We start from the raw sequence: 23,566 nt of genomic DNA, 5'->3' as shown, positions 1-23,566 counted from the left end.
GAGGTGACATCTGGGCCAGAGAGATAGATCTGAGTGACATCGGCATATAGATGATACTGGAAGCCATAGGATTTTATGAGTTGTCCCAGGCAAAAGGGTATAGATTGAGAAGAGAAGGGGTCCTAGGACAGAGCCTTGAGGGACACCAACAAAGAGGGGGCAAGATGAAGAGGTAGTATGGGAGTAGGAAATGCTAAATGTGCGGCTGGTAAGGTATGAGGAGATCCAGCATAGGGCAAATAGGATTTGTAGTAGTATTCAGTGGTCAACTATGTTGAAGGCAGAGGACAGGTCTAGACGGAGGAGTATAGAGAATTGTCTGTTAGTTTTGGCTGTAAGTAAGTCGTTCATAAGTTTGGTCAGGGCAGTCTCAGTGGAATGGTGGGGACGGAAGCCAGATTGTAGGCTGTCAAAGAGAGAGATGCATTGCAAGGTGAGAGGAAATTTCAGCATGGACGTGCTGCCCAAGTAGTTTGGAAGCAAATGGGAGCAAAGATATGGGGCGGTAGCTGGACATAGCGTTTGGGTCAAGAGATGGCTGTTTCAGGATAGGTGTGATTGTGGCATGTTTGAAAGCAGAGGGGAAGGTACCAAAAGTTAGTGATAGATTAAAGAGATGGGTTATGGATTTTTAAATGGATTAGGGATTACTATTAAAGGCAGTAGTAGTTTTATAGTAATTTAAATTAACTCTGAACAATTAATGACAATAACAAAGCAAGTAAAAAATTAAACAAATAACATTAAGCCTAGAATGTCAGATAAAGTCCTTCGCTGTATAGCTTAAGCAAAGGTGGTGCCCCATTCAGGGAAGTCACCACGTGAGTTCTCCATGTCAATCTGTCTCTAGCGGGGGTCGCTGGGTTTTCCCACTAGGACTCAAGTTTCTCTCTGACATAGTCTATTATAGTGCGCTGAGCCTCCCAAGTCCCCTCCCAATCTATTGCCTTAATTCCAGCCGACCCCGTTACCGAAGGTTATAGCAGGAAGTGATGACCCTGCTCATTCACTCTGTTCCTTTGCAATCGCAGTCGTGCCTCTCCTGTTGAAGTTCCCTCAAGGACCTTCTTGGCTTGACCGTCAGCAGAAATCTCTTGGGCTGGGTGCAGAAAAGATATGAGCTCTTGGCTTTTGACAGGCGATGCCCGGTCTCTGAGGTTTGGCCGACGTGGGGCGTGAATCCCGTTCCTGACCAGCTCAGATGGAACTTGGAGTCCTCTCCTCATGAATGGAATCTGGGTCTTGCCAGGCAGTGACTGACCTCTTGGTGGCAGAATTCCCATTGGGGCCTATTACATCAGCTTCAGCGACATTCCGGAAGTGCGTCTGCTCTGCTCTTTTCTCTGGCACCAAATCTTCCTGTAGCTTGGCACTCAGGGCTTTTATATCAAGGAACTCTCTTATCTGGGTCACCTGATGAGGTCCAGCACACAAAGTCACTCCCCCTGCAAATCTTCCAGCACCAATTGGATCCACTTGATTTTATCTGACTAGCAGATGGGAGTCTCTCTTCACTGATGCCAAATCCCGCAAGGCATCTTCAGGAATATCACTGCTTCCTCTTACAGTACACTAAGCCTATGATATCATCATGCCTTTGTAAACACTTCTCCACAAGTTGCATGATACTGACTATTAGAGCCATGGTAGTCTGACACCTAAAGATAAATGGCACTGGTTGAAGGACCAAAAGCACGTGCACTTGGTGCGTGGGCCTAGAAATGTTAACAGTTATCAGCAATTTTACACAGGACTGCAATTAAACCTAATGTGCTGTATCATGAAAATTATCACAAAGCACTGATTGTGGATTAAAAATTGGTAAATGAGCTTTCATAAGAATAGCCATTCCTGATTATCGGCCCATGTTAGCATGCCAGTGCTGAATGACAAATGCAGAAAACACGCATTCGTCAGGTGATCAAAACTTTAATATCGGAATAAAATTCAGCATTATCAGCAGCACATCATCCAATGCACACATAGGATACACTGTCAATCACATTATTCTGTAATATGGGGACATATTGATTGTATTCTCTGTTCCCATCAGTATTAGAGCTAGTGCAAATCAATTTGCAGGACTCAATCCAGGAATTAGGTCAGTAATCTCTGGCCACTGAATGGGCGCGGGAGATTCGCTTGTTACCTGCCAGCATCAATGGTTCTGCTTTTTATTAGACAGCCTGGAACATGAGGCTAGCTAACCCAAAGAAGAGCCATAGATGCCAGGATGTAGGAGGTAGTTCTTATTTCTCTTGTCCAGTGGCCAGAAATTACCAACCTGGCTGCTGGACTGGGTCCAGCAAATTAATTTGCACTAACTCTAAGGGTGCAATCAGATATCTGTATAATTTAGTCTGAGATCGGACCGCAATGCACAGACTGGCTGGGAGTCTCCCGACCCGAGCATGACAGCTTCATAGAAATATATGAAGTTGCAACTTGCCACACTTGAGTTGGGAAGCCTGTGGCAATCTGTGCATTGTGGTCTGATCTAGAAACGATTTACACAGACATCTGAATAAACCTGATTGAACAGGCTGGCCTGTATACAAGCACTTGTGGAGCGCCCCCAGACACAGGGCCGCGGTGTACTCGGTACCGGTCCTCCCTGTCTCGGTGCTGGGGTTGTCACGGTGGCTGGACCCGGTCGGGACCCTGCTAAGGGGCATCCATTGAAAGGGTGATGTAGTTTGTCAAGGGTTCGTGACGCCACCTGTGTTATACGGTCAGGATGACCGATGCTGCTAGGGGTTCTGCTGGGGTGATGGAATGGCAGCTAGATGGTATACCTTCCCACAGGTGAAGTATGTCCCCAGGGCTTCCCAGTAATGTAGGTGGCGATGATGTGAGGCGCAGTTAATAACGAGGACACAGGCTTGCAGTCTCTTTACCTTTTACTGAAGGCTTCGGGATCCGCAATCCAGAGCACTGCTAACAGGGCTGGCTGAGTCCGGCCGGTCCGAAGGCACATCCAGAGTTCCCTTTGCAGGTGGAAATCAGTGCCTACCAACTAGCGCCTGTGTGTTGTAGTTCTTCCCTGCTGAGCATTCGGGATAGCCCTCGCAACTTTCGTATCTGTTCTTTCTCTTGCTCTCCGTCCCCCAAGTTATTGTGTGGATAGGACGCACCCGTTTGACGGGAAGGCTCGGAGCTATTCTGGGACCCTAGAGACGCCCCTCACCAACTTTGCCCCCTATGTCTGCTTAGGTGATGTAAGGTAGACAGCCAACCTAAAATCAACTGTCCTGCCGCTGTTCGAAGTAATGCTTGGAGTCTGTCACTTCCTCGGTGTTCCGGCCACCGGCTACGCGCCTCAGTAGGATGTTGCCGATCTCGGGGCACGGCTCCTACTGGATATCGCCTTGTGCTGCGATTTCGTTTCTCACTTCTCCACAATATCCTTTGCTTTGTGTCCTTCCTTAGGATGCCGCCGCAAGGTAGTGCAGGCGCGGCTCCGTAACGTTCTGTCCTTTCTGCTAGGTACCTGCCAGGAACCCACTCCTGACAGGTCCTCCCTGGAGCTCTCCCAGGCTGCGTTCTGTTCTAACTTCCTATCCGACCCCTAGTTTTACCAGTGTGAGGAGTGGCCTAATACATAGTGCCTTTCGCTCCCCCTAGTGGCTGGAGTGTGAAGTGTAATGTGTGACTGTGATACCTGGTCAGTGGAACTCCTTTAGTGCAATCAGACATAACATCACTCCCCTTAGCGGCAGAGCAACATTACTGCAACGACCAAGACTCTGGGGCGCTGCACTTGCATATAGTTAATCGACCCTCATTGATGGTGTTAGATCCGCCCCTTTAAAAGCACTTTTAATGAGAATCTGTTAGCATGTTTTTGTTATATAATCTGAGGTCAGCTTGAGGTAGGGGTTAAAACACAGATTTCAGCTATGTGTCACTATGTAACAGCTGTGTGCAGTTACTTACAGTGAGGATTGTATCACAAGGACATTATCATTGCTTGATTAGCTGCCTTGTGCCAAGCAGTCCGACCATGCCCCCTCTTGTGATAAGCAGCTCACTGTCTATAGACAATGTACATACAGAGCCTAGAGTGGGCAGAGTTAGCTTCCTAAGCTCTGTTACATGATACATCTAAGGCTCTGTTCACATGTTCGGTAATCATCTGTTCGGCTGGAGTCACGCTAGCTTATTGCATCCGATTTTTTTGTCGCCATTGTGACTACAGCCTCAGAATGGATCCAGCAGCAATCCGTAGACAAAAAATTTGTCCCGACACGATTTTTTTGCCATCCTGAAAAAAATGATTTCAACCGGATCAGTTTTTTTTTTACATACAAGTCTATGGAAAAAGGATCCGTTAAACAACCATCCTTTTTCTTTCATTTCAAAAGGATCCATTTTTGTGTTACTGGATCAGTTTGAAATGGAAGAAAATGGATGGCTATTTAGCTAATCAATTTTCCATTGACTTCATTGCTAAAAAAACGGATCCAACTGAAATCAGTTTTTTTAAAAATGTACAAAAAAGGTTGTGTCTGCAAAACTATTTTTGCCAATGCATTGCTGCTGGATTCGTTCTCATGGATGATTACTGGGTACGTGAACATAGCCTAAGAGCTCTGATTGTGTCACACAGTAAACTAAGTGACCCTTTTCCTACATTGCGCTGCTCTCAGACTAGGTAGCAGAAACCTGCTGTCAGATTCCCTTTAAATTCAGCCCAGAGGAAAAAGCTTTTAGTTCTTTCTATCCAAATGCCTTGCAGCATTGACTGGTTGTAGTATTGCATCAGTTAATAAGCGAGCAGGAACACTCACGGTACTAGGTCCTCATTACATTAGAACGGATATGCTCTATGACAGCTATTTGTACCGCGACTCCACAATGTGACAAGGACAAGGCATTTACACTCTCTAATGTGACAAGTATGTGGTGTTTAATTATAATTCCAGCTACGTGTAAGCTTACTCAGCATGTACTATATGCATCCGGTCCCTGAGCACTAAGTCAGGACGTTCTTCTGCCCTAAGGGGCCCAATTATCCGGCCCGTTGAAGAGGACACAGACCTCTATTGATTAGGTATGGAAGAGGCTGGAAGTTTAATTGTTAAAGAACCCTGCAGCCTCTCTTACGATTCGTGCATGGACTGCGACACTGGCACCTGACAATGAGTGGTTTTAAAAAGCTTTAATATTTCTTTGTGGTGGATTTCATAGAGTTTATTTGAATTAAATGTGATTTCTGGATTCAGTCAATGAAGATTCTAAAAATGATCTCTGCTTGCTGTCATTAAATTAAAAAAAAAAAAAAATCATTTTTATTTGTACCATTTGTTTGCGCATGACATTTTTCGATAGATCTCTGTTCCAATTTTTGGGAGGCAGAATGAACAAAAATCAGCAATTCGGGAATTGATTTTTGGGGTCTTTTTACGTCATCCACCGTGTGGTAAAATTGATAAGACAATTTTATTCTTCGAGTCAGTACGATTACAGCAATACCAAATTTAAATCCTTTTTTTATGCAGCGCTATATTTTGAGAGATATAACTTTTTATGTCTCCGCTCTACCATGGTTTTTTTTGCAGGATATGATGACGTTTTCAGCTGTACCATTTTTTTTTTACATTTAACTTTTTGATTGCATTTCATTCCACTTTTTATAGGCGGTATGTTTTTTGCCACGTTTTTATTTATTTATTTTACGTTGTTCATTGAAGGGGTTAACTAACATGAAAGTTTTAAAGGTTGGGTCCTTCTCGCCTGGGTGATACCAAACGTGTACTTTGGTACCTTTTAACTCTTTGGATGCCATTATACACACCATGCTAAAACACCGTACCAACTGTGAAGTTTGGAGATGGGAACTTCATGGTGTGGGGCTGATTTTTAAGGATACTGCACTGGCAAACTTCATATAATTGAAGGAAGGATGAATGGACAAATGTATTGAGACATTCTTGATAAAATCTGCTGCCATCTACCAGGATGATGAAGATGAAATGAGGGTGGACATTTCAGCAAGACAATGATCCCAAACATACAGCCAAGGAAACTCTCAATTGGTTTCAGAGAAAGAAAATAAAGCTGCTAGAATGGCCAAGGCAATCATCTGATCTGAATCCAATGGAAAATGTGCGGAAGGAACTAAAGCTCAGAGTTCATAGAAGGAGCCAACGGGACCTTCAGGATTTGAAGAGTGATTGTGTGGAAGAATGGGCCAAAATCACACCTGAGCAATGCATGCGACTAGTTTCTCCGTATAAGAGGCATCTTGAAGCTGTCATCACCATCAAAGGCTTTAGTACAAAGTATTAAATACATTTCAGTAATCGTGTTCAATACTTTTTCCGTGTTATTTCTCATTGTTATTAGTGATGAGCGAATATACCCGTTGCTCGGGTTTTCCCAAGCACGCTTGGGTGATCTCCGAGTATTTGTGACTGCTCCGAGATTTAGTTTTCGTCGCCGCAACTGCATGATTTGCGGCTGCTAGACAGCTTGATTACATGTGGGGATTCCCTAGCAACCAGGCAACCCCCACATGTACTCAGGCTAGTACAGTAGTATTAACTTCATTCTGTGCGCCAATACAATTTTATCCAGAGGAAATGTATATATTTTTTTAAATGTTTTTTCTTGCACAGAAATGAAAAGCAATTGTTTTTGCATTACAATATTCTAAGAGGCGTAAGTTTTACAATTTTGATAACTTTTTATTACACTCTTTGGAAGGCAAAATGGACAAAAAAATACTGCAATTCTATTTCTTGTTTTCTTAACCCCTTCATGACCCAGCCTATTTTGACCTTAATGACCTGGCCATTTTTTGCAATTCTGATCAGCGTCCCCTTATGATGTAATAACTCAGGAACGCTTCAACGGATCCTAGGGATTCTGAGATTGTTCTTTCGTGACATATTGGGCTTCATATTTCTATGATAAGACCAAACTAATACTTGCTTAGGCTAGTTACACATTTGCGTTAAAAAACGCAGCGTTTTTAACACAAACGCAGGTGGTGCAAAAAACACATGTAAACGCGTGCAAACGCTGCGTTTTTTAGACGCATGCGATTTTGCATGTGGTAAAAAAACGCAGCGTTTTGACGCGTTTACATGCGTTTTTTCCTGCGTTTGCGATATTGAAACGCATGATGAGAAGTGTGTGACAGCTGCCAATCATCAAAATCAACTAGAAAACCCACTATAAACAGAAATAGCTAGGGTTAGGGTTAGGATCCCTAGGGTTAGGGGTTAGGATCCCTAGGGTTAGGGTTAGGATCCCTAGTAACCCTAGGGATCCTAACCCGAACCCTAACCCTAACCTAGGGATCCTAACCCTAACCCTAACCCTAGGGATCCTAACCCTAACCCTAACCCTAGGGATCCTAACCCTAACCCCTAGGGTTAGGGTTAGGATCCTTACCCTTAGGGTTAGGGTTAGGGTTAGGATCCCTAGGGTTAGGGTTAGGATCCCTAGGGTTAGGGTTAGGGTTAGGATCCCTAGGGTTAGGGTTAGGGTTGGGGGGTGGCTTATCAGTGTGTATTCTTGTGTTTTTCTATTGAAATGCATGCGTTTAAAAATGCATGCAAATGCATGTGCTTAAAAACTCATGCATTTACATAGACAGCAATACGTTTTTTGCCGCAAAAAACGCCGCTAGAAATTACTACAGGTTGTATTTCCGCAACAAAACGCAAGCATAGAAACGACGCATGCGTCGGCAAAACACATGCAAAAAAACGCATGCGTTTTTAATGTTAAGTATAGAAAAAAAACGCATGCTTTTTTTGCGCTAAAACGCAGCGGCAAAAAACGCAAATGTGAAACCAGCCTTACCAAAAATGTGAGCTTGCTGAGGGTTCACACTTGGCACTGAAGCAGGAAGAGCAGCAGCAGATGGAGGGTAGCCATTACTCTGGTTCTGTAGTTTAGGCACTTGGTCTAGTTCAATGAGTTCACTTGAAGGCGCTGAAGGCTGATTCACCCCACTCTGAAAGGACAATGTGAATATCACATTATACAAATGGCTCACATCAATCAAAATAAGAATACTCATTCATTATTGCAATATTTTATAAAAGAAGTTGTTCTTCTGCTCTGCGTAGTCGTTTTAGAATATTATCATACGATCTTTAATGCATAAACTCGGAAGCGTCTTTTCTTAGAATTCTGCAATGCGATTTTCCTCTGTCTAAATTGACAATTCGATGTTACTAGTTGGGGGTGTGCCCGTTGTCACTATCCAATCAGTGTTGACAGTAGCAAACTGCGTAGGGACACACCCCTAACGGTAATGGTAACACCTACTTGTCAGTTTATTCATACGTTTTTAGGAAATAGAAAAAGAGGAGCAGAATATTACAGTAATGTGACTGCCTTACCACATTTTGATCTTGATTGCTTTTCGTCATCTGGTTATTTCTATTGCGTAAGAACCTAAAATGCGCAAAAGCGGTAATTATACTAAAGATAAAAATATGCAACTAATTACAGCATAACTAATCACTGTCACAAGATACCAGTGGATAATTTAGATAAGATGGTCTTGGCTTGATGGTTTATTAGGAGTGAGAATATAAAACAAAATCTAACTTGTATCGAAGTGAAAACAGCATCTAGAAATTAATCTTCAAAGTGTGTGCAGACATTTCTATCTGCTTTACTGACACAGAAACATATCACAAGATAGTATTGGTGAGGGTACGGGCTTTGGCATCCCTAATTCTCAGTGCCAGATCAAACTCTGCAATAGCCTGGGGTCAAAATGTTGCTTTTTGCTTTCTTGAATAGTATGTGTTAGATGACTGGTGCCCAGTGGCCTGTCCCAAGTTATTGGCATTGATCGATGGTTCCAGTGCTGGACACAATGACAAAGCTCATTGCTGGTGCCGACAGTCCAGACCACAGGGAGGAGTTGGGAAGGTTTGGAGACAACAGCTAAATAGGACTACTCTCTAGGCTTAAAGGGAACCTGTCACCTGAATTTGACGGGACCAGTTTTGGGTCATATGGGCGGAGTTTTCGGGTGTTTGATTCACCCTTTCCTTACCCGCTGGCTGCATGCTGGCCGCAATATTGGATTGAAGTTCATTCTCTGTCCTCCGTAGTACACGCCTGCGCAAGGCAGTCTTGCGCAAGGCAGTCTTGCCTTGCGCAGGCGTGTACTACGGAGGACAGAGAATGAACTTCAATCCAATATTGCGGCCAGCATGCAGCCAGCGGGTAAGGAAAGGGTGAATCAAACACCCGAAAACTCCGCCCATATGACCCAAAACTGGTCCCGTCAAATTCAGGTGACAGGTTCCCTTTAATTTTATTAAAACAATGACACCGAATATTCAATGCAATCTTGCCAGAATTCTGCTTTAAATTTCTTTGAAACGTTGTAAAAAATTGTCCGAGTTTTGACGTTTTCACTCCTGTTTCTCCCACCTATGCGAAAATGAGCAGATGTAAAATTTGTGGTTAGGCATATGGAGGTGAATGCCACGGCATCAGGAGTGTCTGACTCCAACATGCCCCAGTAAAATCACTGCTCTTGATGAATCAGGGCCTAATAATTCATTTTCTTGACAATAGTAAGCTGATCAGTGCTGAGAATACTATGTTTTCACTTGTCATTAAGTTCAGTACCGACTGTCGATTTAGTAGGAATACATTTACAAACAGACTCATAGAATCATAGAATGTTAGAGTTGGAAGGGACCTCCAGGGTCATTGTATCCAAACTCCTGCTCAATGCAGGATTCACTAAACCATCTCAGACAGATGTCTGTCCAGCCTTATTAAAACTGTCCAATATTTAGTCACTCTAAGTTTATACTGGACAGTCTTAAAATTCCGTAGATTTATCACATTAGTTCATGGCGGTTGATGAAATTGGGCTGCAGATTATGAAGCCTAAGGCTCCAATTCATCGTTCTTTTTGTGACTTAAGAAAACGTTGTGATTTCAGGCATTTCTACTTTGGTGTTTGCACATTGTTTATGCTAGTTTTTTTTCCAGTCTTCGTCATTTTTGTGGATTTCTTGATAATTGATTATTTGCAACTTTTTTTGAAATGTCACTTTTTTTGTGCAATGGTACTCTAGTACCCTAGTGAAGTAAGAAAAAAAAATATGGGCCTGATTTATGAAAACTGGCATTCTGCATGCCAATCTTATAGAAGCACTCCCATCAAAGTTTTTATCCTCTTACTATATTGCAATCACCATACTGTATTATACAGCGCTGTGTACTTACAATTGCTCATTTTTCCTTTCTACCCAGCTTAATACTTCTCTTTTCTCTGCTCTATGCAGAAACAGGAAGTCACACATCCCTGCATTTATCATTCTCTCTTCTGCTCCTGGCCCAGCTGCTACATCCTGCTCCCTGCCAGTGACTTTTGCCTTGGCACATGCCTCTTAAATAAATTTGGCACATCTTAAAACTGAAGGGTCTGGAATACATTTCTGGCATAATTTACGGCACTAAAGTTTTGGACGGCCCTTGCTACGCCCCGTCTCATCCAAGATCCGCCTGTTTTGGAGATGCTGGTCGGGATTGGCTTAGAAAAGCCAAAAGTAAAAATAAAATTTACGCAAAATATGGGACAGTAGAGTGCAAGTTTATTAAATAAAACGTAATTTTAATCACATGGCAGTGATAACGCTCTCAGCTGTCGGAAGGAAAATAATAAAAATGTAAACGAGTTACCTTGTGTGTCTCAGGAAAATATTATTCAAGTCATCATTGACTTGCACCAGTTCAATGATTACATCCTCATTTTGTACAATTTCCAAAAGCTGTAAGATCCTGGCTTGCATTTCCCGGCAAACTTTTTCCAGCTCCTGTTAGATTTCAGCAGAGATCAGGCTTTAATAAGCGACATGATAGTAACATAGAGATTTCTTTGTTGGGAGATGTCAAAGTAAATACTGTATGGGGTGACGATGGGAAGGTTTCACTGCTGACAATGCAGGTAGTGTAAATTGCTGCCTCTGATATGAATTCCAATCCTGCATCCTCATTTGTAGAGCCGGAGGCCCAGAAGTGAGAGCGACTTGTGTAAGCTGACAAAGCAGTGCGACTACCATTGATCTAGACTATATGTGAGCGGACAGGAGGTAATGCCGGGCTAGGAGCTGGGTGTTAATAAGAGAATGTGCTTCCCACATTGTTACAGAGAAGACTGCATTCACAAGAGATAAGAAATGTGTCTGCAGAGGGAAAAGCAACCTAGGAAGCGAGAAACAGGAGGAGGGTGAAATATAGACTATGGGATAAAAGGATGAAACCGGAGGAATTTCAAATAAGAAAGTGGGTTGCTGAACATGAAAGGTTAGAGAAAGGGATAGATGTGGGATAGAGAAGTTTATTTAAAGGGAGCCTGCCACATCCAAAAATACTGTCTCCAGATATAGGGTTAATCCGCATCCCATAGCGTTAAAATCAGGGCTGCATGCTTTACTAGAACAGCGGCGGGAGGAAAAAATGATATTGTATCATCGGTGCGGACACTCGCTTCCATTCATAAGGGCAGTGCAGGGTGTGGTTACAATCACTGCCCACTACACAGTGAATGAGGCTGTAATCACTCCCTGGCACTTTGAATGACAGCCTTTTCCACAGTGTATGTGTGCAGATTGTGTGTGAAAAGCAGGCAGCCAATCTAAGTTTACAGCATGCTCTCCAATGACTGCAACAAAGTGGCTGCAGGGAGGATATAAGTTCACTTTTTTCCCTGTAGCTGCAGCTCCAGAAACTCAGCCTTAACTTATCTTTTTACTGCAGGTAAAGGTAAATAGTCTTTCTGGACATAACAGGGTCCCTTTAAAGGGAAAAAAACACATGATGAATTTTCCATTTGCACTGCACAGTACATGACTACAAACTTTATCAGCATTTTTTTTATTTCAACGCTGGAGTGGTTCCACAAATCTATGTTTTCTGACCCTAGGATTATGCTAAGCAGCTGCTCTCTTCAGCTGTTCCTGGCGTCACCATCTTGTGATTGCATCTACTGACTGACCTGAAGTCAGAAGTAATAGTTACACGCTCTCAATGTAAGTCTATGAGGGCCTCGTCTGAATCTCATAGACTTACACTGACTTGTGACGTATGGATTGCTGAGCAAACACTGGAGCGATACAACAGATCAAAACCTGCTGGAGACCTACCGGAGTGGCGCTGATAAAAGTTGAAGATGGTGGCTGGTAAGGATAATACTAGTGGTAGCGAACTTAGACTAGTTGCACCACTCAAGTGGTGTTGCAATAAAAAGAACCACCGGAGTGATAATTTAAAGCAGTGTATCGTTTTGCATGAATATACTCATACAGACAATATTCCATACAACTTCATGTTGAAGCTAAAATCTGCTGATACAGTTGAAAGCAGTGGCATACTGCCAATGGTGGCAGACTTTGCGGCCGCTATGGGGCCAGTGAGTCGGCCCCCACCTGGCAACGCAGGTTCACCTGTATCAGCATCCTGGATACTGATACAGTTGAAAGCAATGATGAAAGAGGGAGCTGTCCGTTACCTACTCTATCATTCTCCTTCTGTGCCTGAGATCTGACGTCTCAGTGCGGCAATCGAGCAGTGAAGACAAAGCTTCAGAGATCTTGCTGCATAGAGCGGAGCAGCAGGGGAACAAGGCGGAGAGGTGAATATTGTATATGTCTTTTTGTTTTTTTTAGTCAGTGAATACATTAGAGTCACCAGAATACTGTTTGGAGGACTATGGAGGGTGCATTATAATATATGGAGGACTATGGGGTGAATGATAACATATGGAGGATTATGACTGGGTGCATTATACTATATGGAAGACTATGGGGAGGGCATTTTACTTTATGGAGGACTATTGGGTGCATTATACTATATGGATGATTATGGAGTGCAATACACTACATGGAAGACTATGGGGAGTGCATTATACTATATGGAGAACTATGGGGGTGCATTATACTACATGGAAGACTATGGGCTGTGCATTATATTGTATGCAGTACTAAGGGGTGCATTATACTATATAGAGAACAAAGGGGGTGCATTATATTATATGGAAAACTATTGGGAGTGTATAATACTACATGGAGGAATTTTGGGGTACATATACTATATGGAGGACTATGGGGAGTACATTATACTATATGGACAACTATGGGAAATGCGTTATACTATATAGACATTATACTATATGGACAACTATGGGAAATGCGTTATACTATATAGAGGACTGTGAGGGTGCATTTTACTATATGGAGGACTATGGGAAGTGCATTATACTATATGAAGGACTATATGGAGTCCATTATATTATATAAATGGTAATGTGGGGCTTATTACACTGTATGGAGGATGATGGGGAGGGCACTAGGCTATATGGAGGACTACAGGGTACATTATACTAAATAAAGGACTATGGGGGTGATTTATACCATATGGAGGACTATTGGGGGTTAATTATACTATATGAAAAGCAATGTGGAGTCCATTATATTATATGGAGGACTATGTTGTGTGCATTATTCTATATGGAGGAAAATATGCATTATACTATATGGAAGACTATGGGGTTCATTATACTATTAGGAGGACTATGAGGGATCCATTATACTATATGGAATGTCGCAGAGAAAAAACAAAATCCATTAAGACATCTCCAGAGAGGGGACATATTGTACTCACATTGAACATATTGGATTAAGTGTAACTGGGGGAGTGAGAAACTAATTATAACTGGGGATGTGAGCGAGAGAGGGCTGACATTTTAAACTCTATTGAAGTAGGACCTCTTGCAGTGAACAGGTAATTACAGCATAGATATGCTGTGAGGAACAGACCCTAAGCCTAAGATTTGTATATTCAGAGTCTGAGAAGTACAAGAGCTTCCTCTGCTCAAAGCACTGGTCTCAGACTGAAGCATTATACTATATGGGAAAACTGTAGGGGTGTATTATAATACATGGAGGACTATGTGGGGCCCATTATGCTAATTGGAGGACTGTGGAGTGCATTATATTATATTGAAGGCAATATGACACCCATTATACTATATGGAGAGCTATGTGGAGCTCTTTATACTATATAGAAGGCTATGTATAGGCCATTAGTCCATTATAATATTTGGAGGGCTATGTGGGAGACTTTATATTTTATGGAGGGCTATGTGAGGGCTATTATACTGTATGCAGCAATTACATACAGTGTGGGGTCGATAATAATGTGTGGAGGGCTGTGTTGCAGTCATTATACTGTTTGGAGCACTAATTGCAGCCACTATACAGTGTGGTGAGATGTGGGGTCCATTATACTGTAGGTAGGCCCATTATACTGCATGGAGGCCTTTGTAGGGGTCGCAGATGGGGTATCATACTGTTTTGGGTCACCATACTTTTCTAGGGGAGTTTAGGGGTGTACATTAGGGTCTAGGAGCTTTAATAGAAGGAAAATAACTTTGTAAGTTATTGAACCCCACGTGCAACCGCTACAGGACAAGTGGGAAGAGCTGGGCAAAGCGCCAGAATTGGCGCATCTAATAGTTGTGCCTTTTCTGGGCAGCTGCAGGATGCTATTTGTAGGCTGGGGGGGGGGGCAATATCCATGGCCCCTTACCAGCCTGAGAATACCAGCCCCCAGCTGTCTGCTTTAGCAAGGTTGGTTGTCAAAAATGGGGGGGACCTCACACCATTTTTAAAAATAATTTATTTAAATAATTAAAAATAGAGCGTGGGGACCCCTCTACTCTTGATAACTAGCCTTGCTGAAGCTGACAGCTGAGGGTTGCAGCCCCAAGCTGTGAGTTTTGCCTGGCTGGTTAGCAAAAATACAGGGGAACACATGCCATTTTTTTTTAAATTATTTATTTACAACACAGGATCGGCTGATGAATACTCCCATCTGCTGCTCCTGCTCTCACTGTTATTAGCGGCAGGAGGTGTCATATGATGGGAGCAGTTGTCCCATCAGCTGATACCAGTGACCGGAGGTAAACTTTATATCTCTGATCACAGCTGAGCGTTCGCGCTTTCTTTTGACAGAGTGGGAATCGCAGCTCTCTGACCAGCTGGGATGATTTTACCGCCGATCAGAAGCGCTGTTTGCCACGCTGTCATGCACATGACAGCACAACAAACACACGGAGTTCGGGCTGCCGAACCTGAACAGCAACACGGACTCCCTGGTGAAGTCCATGTTCGGTGTCCATGCCAGAACAGTACGTGTTCGGTACGGACGCCGAACTTTACTTTTCGGGTTTGCCCATCTCTATCTCAGTCTGTCCTGTCAGTTAAACTGCACATTCAAATGTTTTCTACCTCTCGCCTTCTCCGACTAAAAACTTTCCTTAAGTTTGTTCTTTCCTTAACTTTAAGTCAACACAAATTGTAGTGCATTCCCTAATCAGTTCCTGCCTAGATTGCTGCAATATTTTCCTTAGTGACCTTCCAGTTCACACCTTTACACCCTTCAAATCCAACCTCAACTCCACTGCATAGTTAATCTACTTCTTCCCTTATTACTACTTTGCCACTCCTCCTTGTAAATCTGCTCACTGGATATCCATTAGCCAGAGAATTGAGTTAAAAATACTAACAATGACTTACAAAGCTGTCCATGTTCTGTCTCCACATAAGGCGAATGGAGGTGTAGCTAACAGATAAGGTGCAGTGAGATTTTTTTTTCCAACCTCCATATCCAAGATGAGGAGCAGACAGGACCAGGGCAGACTCAGCATCCATATACTCAAATGTAGAACCACAGTGTGGGTGCAATTCAAGTCTTGGTTTATTTAAACCCGGGTACAGAATTAATAATTATCTAATCTCCCACAACCTTCTTTTTTGGTCTGCTCTTGTTCACTCCTCATACAGTACAGCCAACTGTAAAGCCGTCATACACATTAGACGGCTGTACAATGGTTTGGGTTGATCGTTCGGACAACAGCTAGCTCGGCATTCTTTCCCGTACACATGCACACTCGCTAGGCTGAAAACTCCTGTGTTCTCTTCGAGGCATGTCTGATGGTGGCTTATCTCAAGGAGAACAAAAAGATCTCTAGTTTGAAATTAGACATGTCGGATCATTTACTTTCCCAACAATCAATTGTCCAGGGCTCCAATACACATAGACTGTTGGCCAACATTAGTCTAATGTATATAGGGGCTTACGATTTATCCAGTAGATCCCTTATACTCTATACTTGCTACACCAAAACTCACATTTGAAATATTCTAAAGCATCTAGAAAACCCAACTATTCAGAAAATCCAGCAACACAGCTCTATGTATGAGACGCTTCATACTAACTGTACAATTTTGTTGCAGATAACATGAGTATATAACATATGTTATGTGTCATAAATCCTGTTTGCACTTTTTTCATATGTACAGTGCCCTGGTGCTTAAAGGGAACCTGTAACCCCCAAAATCATAGATGAGCTAAGCCCACCGGCATCAGGGGCTTATCTATAGCATTCTGTAATGCTGTAGATAAGCCCCTGATGTATCCTGAAAGATAAGAAAATGAGGTTAGATTATACTCACCTGGGCAGGCGCAGTACTGCAGTGCGCAGGCGCCGGGCCTCTCTGACCTTTCCTGGTGCCTGCGCACTGCAGTACTTTGCTCTGCCCTCAACAGGACAGACAAAGTACACTTGCGCTGGAGCGTTAAGACAAGAAGAGGACTTCATCATAAGAAGATGGGAGGCCCTGGACCGGACCGTGATGCCCACCGCAGCGGGACCTCCCTTGAGTGATTATAATTATTATTACATAGAAAAAGCTAAAGACCACAACAGGGATCACTACAAAATACAAAAGGTTTTATTGAATTCACAACAGACAAGTACCAATAAAAGCATTTAAAAAGTCATAGACATATAAACTACCCAGGCGGCTTATGATAAAGCCTAAGGCTGTCCCTCAACAGGCCATAACATACATATATAACATAGAAATATTTACCAAGATATCAATGCGTATCATGCAGAATGCACTATCCCATAAGACTAATATTGCACATTCATAAGCAAAAATGCAGAAAATCATTTAGAAAAACAGCAGTATAATACTGCCTAGATCCCCTTACTGGACAGTGTAGCATAATACATTAATGTAAACCAGTTTGAAACGCCTCCAAAAGAACCAGCAAAAGAGGCCCACCCTAATAGTGCAGACCCTACTCTTTATATGAGGGAACAAATGCTCCCAATATCATATGGGTGTGAAAATAAGTCGAGGGCAAAAGATAGAAAAGTACAGAGCCTCGATCTTTGGAGGTGCTGGAAACACTATACAGACCCGGCGAGACAAAGACTGGTACGGCCAAGAGAGTTGAGGGGAGCCTGTGGAGATGCATCCCCGTATGTATTTTGTGGTGCCCTCCAGAAAACGTATCTTTGCCCTGGGTGAGTATAATCTAACCTCTTTTTCTCATCTTTCAGGATACATCGGGGGCTTATCTACAGCATTCCAGAATGCTGTACAGTAGATAAGCCCCTGATGCTGGTGGGCTTAGCTCATCTACGATTTTGGAGGTGACAGGTTCCCTTTAAAGAAAAGATAATAATAATAAAGCAATAAAGAATACAAGTGTGGTTGGTTTCAACTACTAGTGCAATAATGCAGAAATTGCTGAACCACAGACAGTAGGCCATCCTGATCACTAATCATAAACGAGAAGATACCTGCAAGAGGTCCATGTCTTGCTGTAGCTCTGCTCCCGGGGTGTTCTCAAGCAAGATTTCTGACATGACTCTCATATTCATTTTCACCATATCCAGTTCACTGTACAGTTTACCGATCTATAGAACAGAAAACATTTTGATGCAGTAACATTCAGTACCAACATTACATTATATGGCTTATTTTAGAAGAGTTGCAATATATGGCTTATGTCAGGAGAGTCACAATATATGGCTTATGTCAGGAGAGTCACAATATATGGCTTATGTCAGGAGAGTCACAATATATGGCTTATGTCAGAAGAGTCACAATATATGGCTTATGTCAGGAGAGTCACAATATATGGCTTATGTCAGGAGAGTCACAATATATAACTTATGTCAGAAGATTCACAATATATGGCTTATGTCAGGAGAGTCACAATATATGGCTTATGTCAGGAGAGTCACAATATATGGCTTATGTCAGAAGAGTCAGAATATATGGCTTATGTCAGAAGAGTCACAATATATGGCTTATGTCAGGAGAGTCACAATATATAACTTATGTCAGAAGATTCACAATATATGGCTTATGTCAGGAGAGTCACAATATATGGCTTATGTCAGGAGAGTCACAATATATGGCTTATGTCAGAAGAGTCACAATATATGGCTTATGTCAGAAGAGTCACAATATATGGCTTATGTCAGGAGAGTCACAATATATGGCTTATGTCAGAAGAGTCACAATATATGGCTTATGTCAGGAGAGTCACAATATATGGCTTATGTCAGAAGAGTCACAATATATGGCTTATGTCAGGAGAGTCACAATATATGGCTTATGTCAGGAGAGTCACAATATATGGCTTATGTCAGAAGAGTCACAATATATGGCTTATGTCAGAAGAGTCACAATATATGGCTTATGTCAGAAGAGTCACAATATATTGCTTATGTCAGAAGAGTCACAATATATGGCTTATGTCAGGAGAGTCACAATATATGGCTTATGTCAGGAGAGTCACAATATATGGCTTATGTCAGGAGAGTCACAATATATGGCTTATGTCAGGAGAGTCACAATATATGGCTTATGTCACTAGAGTCACAATATATGGCTTATGTCAGGAGAGTCACAATATATGGCTTATGTCAGGAGAGTCACAATATATGGCTTATGTCAGGAGATTCACAATATATGGCTTATGTCGGAAGAGTCACAATATATGGCTAATGTCAGGAGAGTCACAATATTTGACTTATGTCAGAAGAGTCACAATATATGGCTAATGTCAGGAGAGTCACAATATTTGACTTATGTCACTAGATTCACAATATATGGCTTATGTCAGGAGAGTCACAATATATGGCTTATGTCAGGAGAGTCACAATATACGGCTTATGTCACTGCAGTCACAATATATGGTTTATGTCAGGAGAGTCACAATATATGGCTTATGTCACTAGAGTCACAATATATGGCTTATGTCAGGAGAGTCACAATATATGGCTTATGTCACTAGAGTCACAATATATGGCTTATGTCAGGAGAGTCACAATATATGGCTTATGTCACTGCAGTCACAATATATGGTTTATGTCAGGAGAGTCACAATATATGGCTTATGTCAGGAGAGTCACAATATATAGCTTATGTCACTAGAGTCACAATAAATGGTTTATGTCAGGAGAGTCACAATATATGGCTTATGTCAGGATAGTCACAGTATACTGTATGGTTTATATCAGATGAGTCACAATATATCGTTTATGTCAGGACAGTCATATTATATGGCTTATATCAGGAGAGTAACAATGTATAGCTTATGAAAACTAAGTAGAGGTTTAATAAACCCCCCTGTTATACAGACAGTACCTGTTCAGATGAAAGCTGCTGCATAGACTTATCTGTAAATGATGGGGTAGTAGTTCTATCGCAAATAACTTTCTTGATGCCCTGAAAATCAGATGAAAAAATACATTGCTTTATCTCCTCAAGTTATTTGCTGTTCTTATTGTCTTATTGTAGTGATTTGCACCTTTTTCTGTCTGTGACATTCTCTAAGATACAGTACACTGCACAAGTTTGTCAGGACAAACAGCACAGAGAACCCGACGGACCCAATTATAGTCTATGATGGCTGTCATGCACTACTGGTGCCTTTCATGGGACAGATCCAGGACTACAGTCATTTTCCGTTAGGGGACCATAACAGCGACATTAAAAAATGCAGATTAGAGCAGAGTCCAGCTTTTTTTGCTTGTTTTATCTTCATCACGTGCAAAACAGAAAAAGTTCTATGGGTGAAAATGAGTTGTTGACAAGGTGATACATCAAAGACGGACAATAAGCCATCCAGGATACCCAATGGCTCAACAGCGCAGTGGTGTGACAAAGTTCATCTGAACATACATTTGTTAAGTTAGCTAAAGATAGAAGAATGTAGTATATACTGCATGTTCATCTATTTTACATATTGTCGACAGAACCAGATATCTGACACTTGCCAAATCTTTGTGCCTGTGGCACAATTCTGATAAACCAATCTGCCCTATTCAAATTGTATTCACATCTGCCTATGGTAATGATCCCCTGATCCAGAGTTGGGATACTTGTTGTTAAATGGAGTCTATCACCCCTAAAAAAGTATATTAACCCCCTCATGACCAGAGGTATTTTCGTTTGTGTGTTTTCGTTTTTTGCTCCCCTTCTTCCCAGAGCCATAACTTTTTTTTATTTTTATTTTGGTCAAAATGGCCATCTGAGGGCTTGCTTTTTTTGTGGGACAAGTTGGACTTTTAAACGACACCATTGGTTTTAACATATCGTGTACTGGAAAACGGGAAAAAAATTCCAAGAGTGGTGAAACTGCAAAAAAGTGCAATTCCACAGTTGTTTTTTTATTTTGTTTTTACTATGTTCACTAAATGCTAAAACTGACCTGCCAATATGATTCTCCAGGTCATTATGAGTTCATAATGTCTAGGTTCTTTTTTGTTTGAGTGGTGAAACAAAAATTCAAACTTTGATTAAAAAAAATAGCGCCATTTTCTGATACCCGTAGCATCTCCATTTTTCGTGATCTCATGTTGGTTGAGGGCTTATTTTTTGTGCGCCGAGCTGATGTTTTTATTGATACCATTTTGGTGTATATGCGATCATTTGATCACCCATTATTACATTTTATTGCAATGTAGTAGCGACCAAAAAAACATAATTCTGGCGTTTTGACTTTTTTTCTCGTTACGCCGCTTAGCGATCAAGTTAATCCTTTTTTTTAATTGATTGATTGGGCGATTCTGAACACGGTGATACCAAATGTCTGCATATTTGATTTATTTTTATTGTTTTATTTTGGATGGGTTGAAAGGGGGTGAAGGGGTATGATTTGAACTTTCATATTTTTTATTTTTTTTATATTTTTAAAAACATTTATTTTTACTTTTTGCATGCTTGAATAGTCTCTATGGGAGATTAGAAGCTGCAGTTGTCTGATCGCTCTGCTATACACAGGCAATGATCAGATCGCCTGTATGTAGCAGAAATGCTCACTTGCTATGAGTGCCAACCACCTTGCGATCACAAGACAGGGTCACCGATGGGTAGGATTTCAGTAGCCCAAGTTAATTGCGACTGTCAGAGATTGCAAGGTTAACAGCCTTTTGGTGGATCGCAATTCCACTCGCGTCTGTTAGAAGCACGTCAGCTGTTCAAAAAAGCTGACATGTAACATGGCATGAGCCCACATAAAGGGGAGGGATTCTGACATGGGCATACTATTATGCCTAACGTCGGAAAGGGGTTAAAGGTCATGTCAACTACTAGGACAACCCCTTCTCAATCACGTTTCTACCAAGTAAAATAATAACACCTACATTCACCTCCAGTGCTGGTGCCGTTCCATCGCTGTTACTACTAGCATTCCCTGGGCTCACCTAACATTGTTGTCACCCAATCCCTACAGTCAATCAACGGCTGCTCTCTCACTTCCTTCAGATGTCTGATTGTCCAAAGGCGGTGAGAGTGATTGACCACACGAATCGTGTGACATTGTGTGGCCTGGGAGAACCAGTACTGACACTGATGGAACTATGCTGGCAAATAAGGTCAGTAGGTGTTATTATTTTTCTTGGTAGAACATGATTGAGAAGGGGTTTTCCAAGTAGTGGACAATCCATTTAAACTAGCTGCAAAGCAGCCCTAGATGAACGCTGAGCTACCACCATGCTTCACTGTAGGCAAGGTGTTCTTTTAAGCATACTGCTGAACCATAGGCCAGAAAAGTTCCATTTTTGCTTTATCTCTCCACAGAACAGAATCCCAAATGTAGCTTATTTATACAGTTTTGAGAATATTTGAGTGACTCTTCAGTTGTTTTTTGGGTCAGTAGATGTGTACATGTTTGAGTTGCGTTATGTTACATGATTCCAGCAGCCAATCAGCGCTGACTTAACTCTCCTCTCCTTTGGACAAATCAGACATATGACGGAAGTGAGAGCTTCAACTGCTCTCTAATTTTCTCCACATGTCCAAAAGTCCAACATCCCCTTCTCAATTCTTATGTTTTCCCCAGTAAAATAATAACACTGATACTTACATTTAGCACTGGCACCGTTCACGTGACAATATTATGTCACGCGATCCCTATAGCCAACCGGCACTGTTTTTACTCTAACCACCGTCGGACAAATCAGAGATCCAGAGGAAGTGAGTGCTGCGGGTGCTCTTTTATTTCCTCCAGATGTCAATTAAGTCCAAAGAAAGGAAGCGTAAAGCCAGTGATAAATGGCTGTAGGGATCACAAGACAAAAACAATGTCACGCGAGCCCTGGGAGAGCCAATGCCAACACCGCTGGAAGGGCGCCAGCATAGGAGGTTAGAATAGGTGTTATTATTTTACTGGGGAGAGATATAGGGATTGAGAGGGGGCTATCCGAGTAGTGGATAGCCCCTTTGAGAGGATAAAAACTTTGATGGGAATGCTTCTTTAAATCTATGTCCTATGAGAAAATTAACAGTATAAAAATAAAACTCCAACATCTCTAATACTAATAGATGGGATCTAGCTGGAATCTGAATAAAAAAGCTGTATGTACATACTCCAAAGGTGTAATTCCACAAGTGTTTTAATTGTTGTGTTAACAGGCAACCAGGCCGGCATTAGGGGCAGGCAGACAAGGCAGCTGCCTTTGGCCCCTGCTCCTCCATGGGACCCCAACCAGTGGCATACCATGTGGCTGCTATGGGGCCCGAGAGTAAGGGGGGCCCGGTGCCAGCCCTCCCGCATTCAACTTATCGCAGTTTAAAACAGTGATGGAGGAGAGAGCGTCAGATGATGCTCCCTCTCCCATCACCCACCTCTGCCTCTGACTTAGCATGAGCCAGCAGTGGAGCTGATGAGATGCTCTGTAGAAGCCAGAGCAGCGGGGAAATGAAGAGGAAAGGTAAAATGTGTGTATGTATTATACTGTGTGTGGGGGAGCTGCATTATACTGTGTGCTTGTGGGGGTGCTGCATTATACTGTGTGTGAGGGGCTGCATTACACTGTGTGTATGAATTATACTGTGTGTGGGGGCTGCACCATATTGTGTGTGCCGGGACTTCATTCTACTGTGTATGTGTGGGGGCTGCATTATACTGTGTGTAGGGGAACTGCACTATAGTGTGTGTGTGGGGGCTGTATTATACTATGTGTGGGGGATGCACTATACTGTTTGTGTTGGGGCTGCATTATACTGTGTGTGGGGGCCTGCACTATACTGTGTATGTGGGAGGCTGCATTGTACAGTTTGTGTGGGCTGAACTATACTGTATATGGGGGAGCTGCACTACACTGTGTGTGGGGGCTGCATTATATTGTGTGTGGGGGCTGCAGTATACTGTGTGTGCCGGGACTTCATTCTACTGTGTAGGTGTGGGGACTGCATTA

General features: G+C 42.3%; 1 protein-coding gene across 1 annotated transcript in view; it reads right to left on the bottom strand.

Moving 5' to 3' along the window:
* The window catches only part of TOM1L1 (target of myb1 like 1 membrane trafficking protein), a 199,952-nt gene that overhangs the window by 88,963 nt on the left and 87,423 nt on the right, over positions 1-23,566 (bottom strand). The window contains exons 6-10 of the mRNA XM_069752503.1: positions 19,512-19,592; positions 17,654-17,770; positions 10,678-10,811; positions 8,361-8,415; positions 7,816-7,969 (exon numbers count right to left, since the gene is read on the bottom strand). Of these exons, the coding sequence (XP_069608604.1) occupies positions 7,816-7,969; positions 8,361-8,415; positions 10,678-10,811; positions 17,654-17,770; positions 19,512-19,592 (541 nt within the window). The remainder of the gene's footprint in view (positions 1-7,815; positions 7,970-8,360; positions 8,416-10,677; positions 10,812-17,653; positions 17,771-19,511; positions 19,593-23,566) is intronic.

The sequence above is a fragment of the Ranitomeya imitator genome, chromosome 2 (assembly GCF_032444005.1).
Source record: "Ranitomeya imitator isolate aRanImi1 chromosome 2, aRanImi1.pri, whole genome shotgun sequence".
Lineage (NCBI taxonomy): Eukaryota > Metazoa > Chordata > Amphibia > Anura > Dendrobatidae > Ranitomeya > Ranitomeya imitator.
Note: the sequence above shows the minus strand (reverse complement) of the source record. Positions and strands in the feature narration are given on the sequence as shown.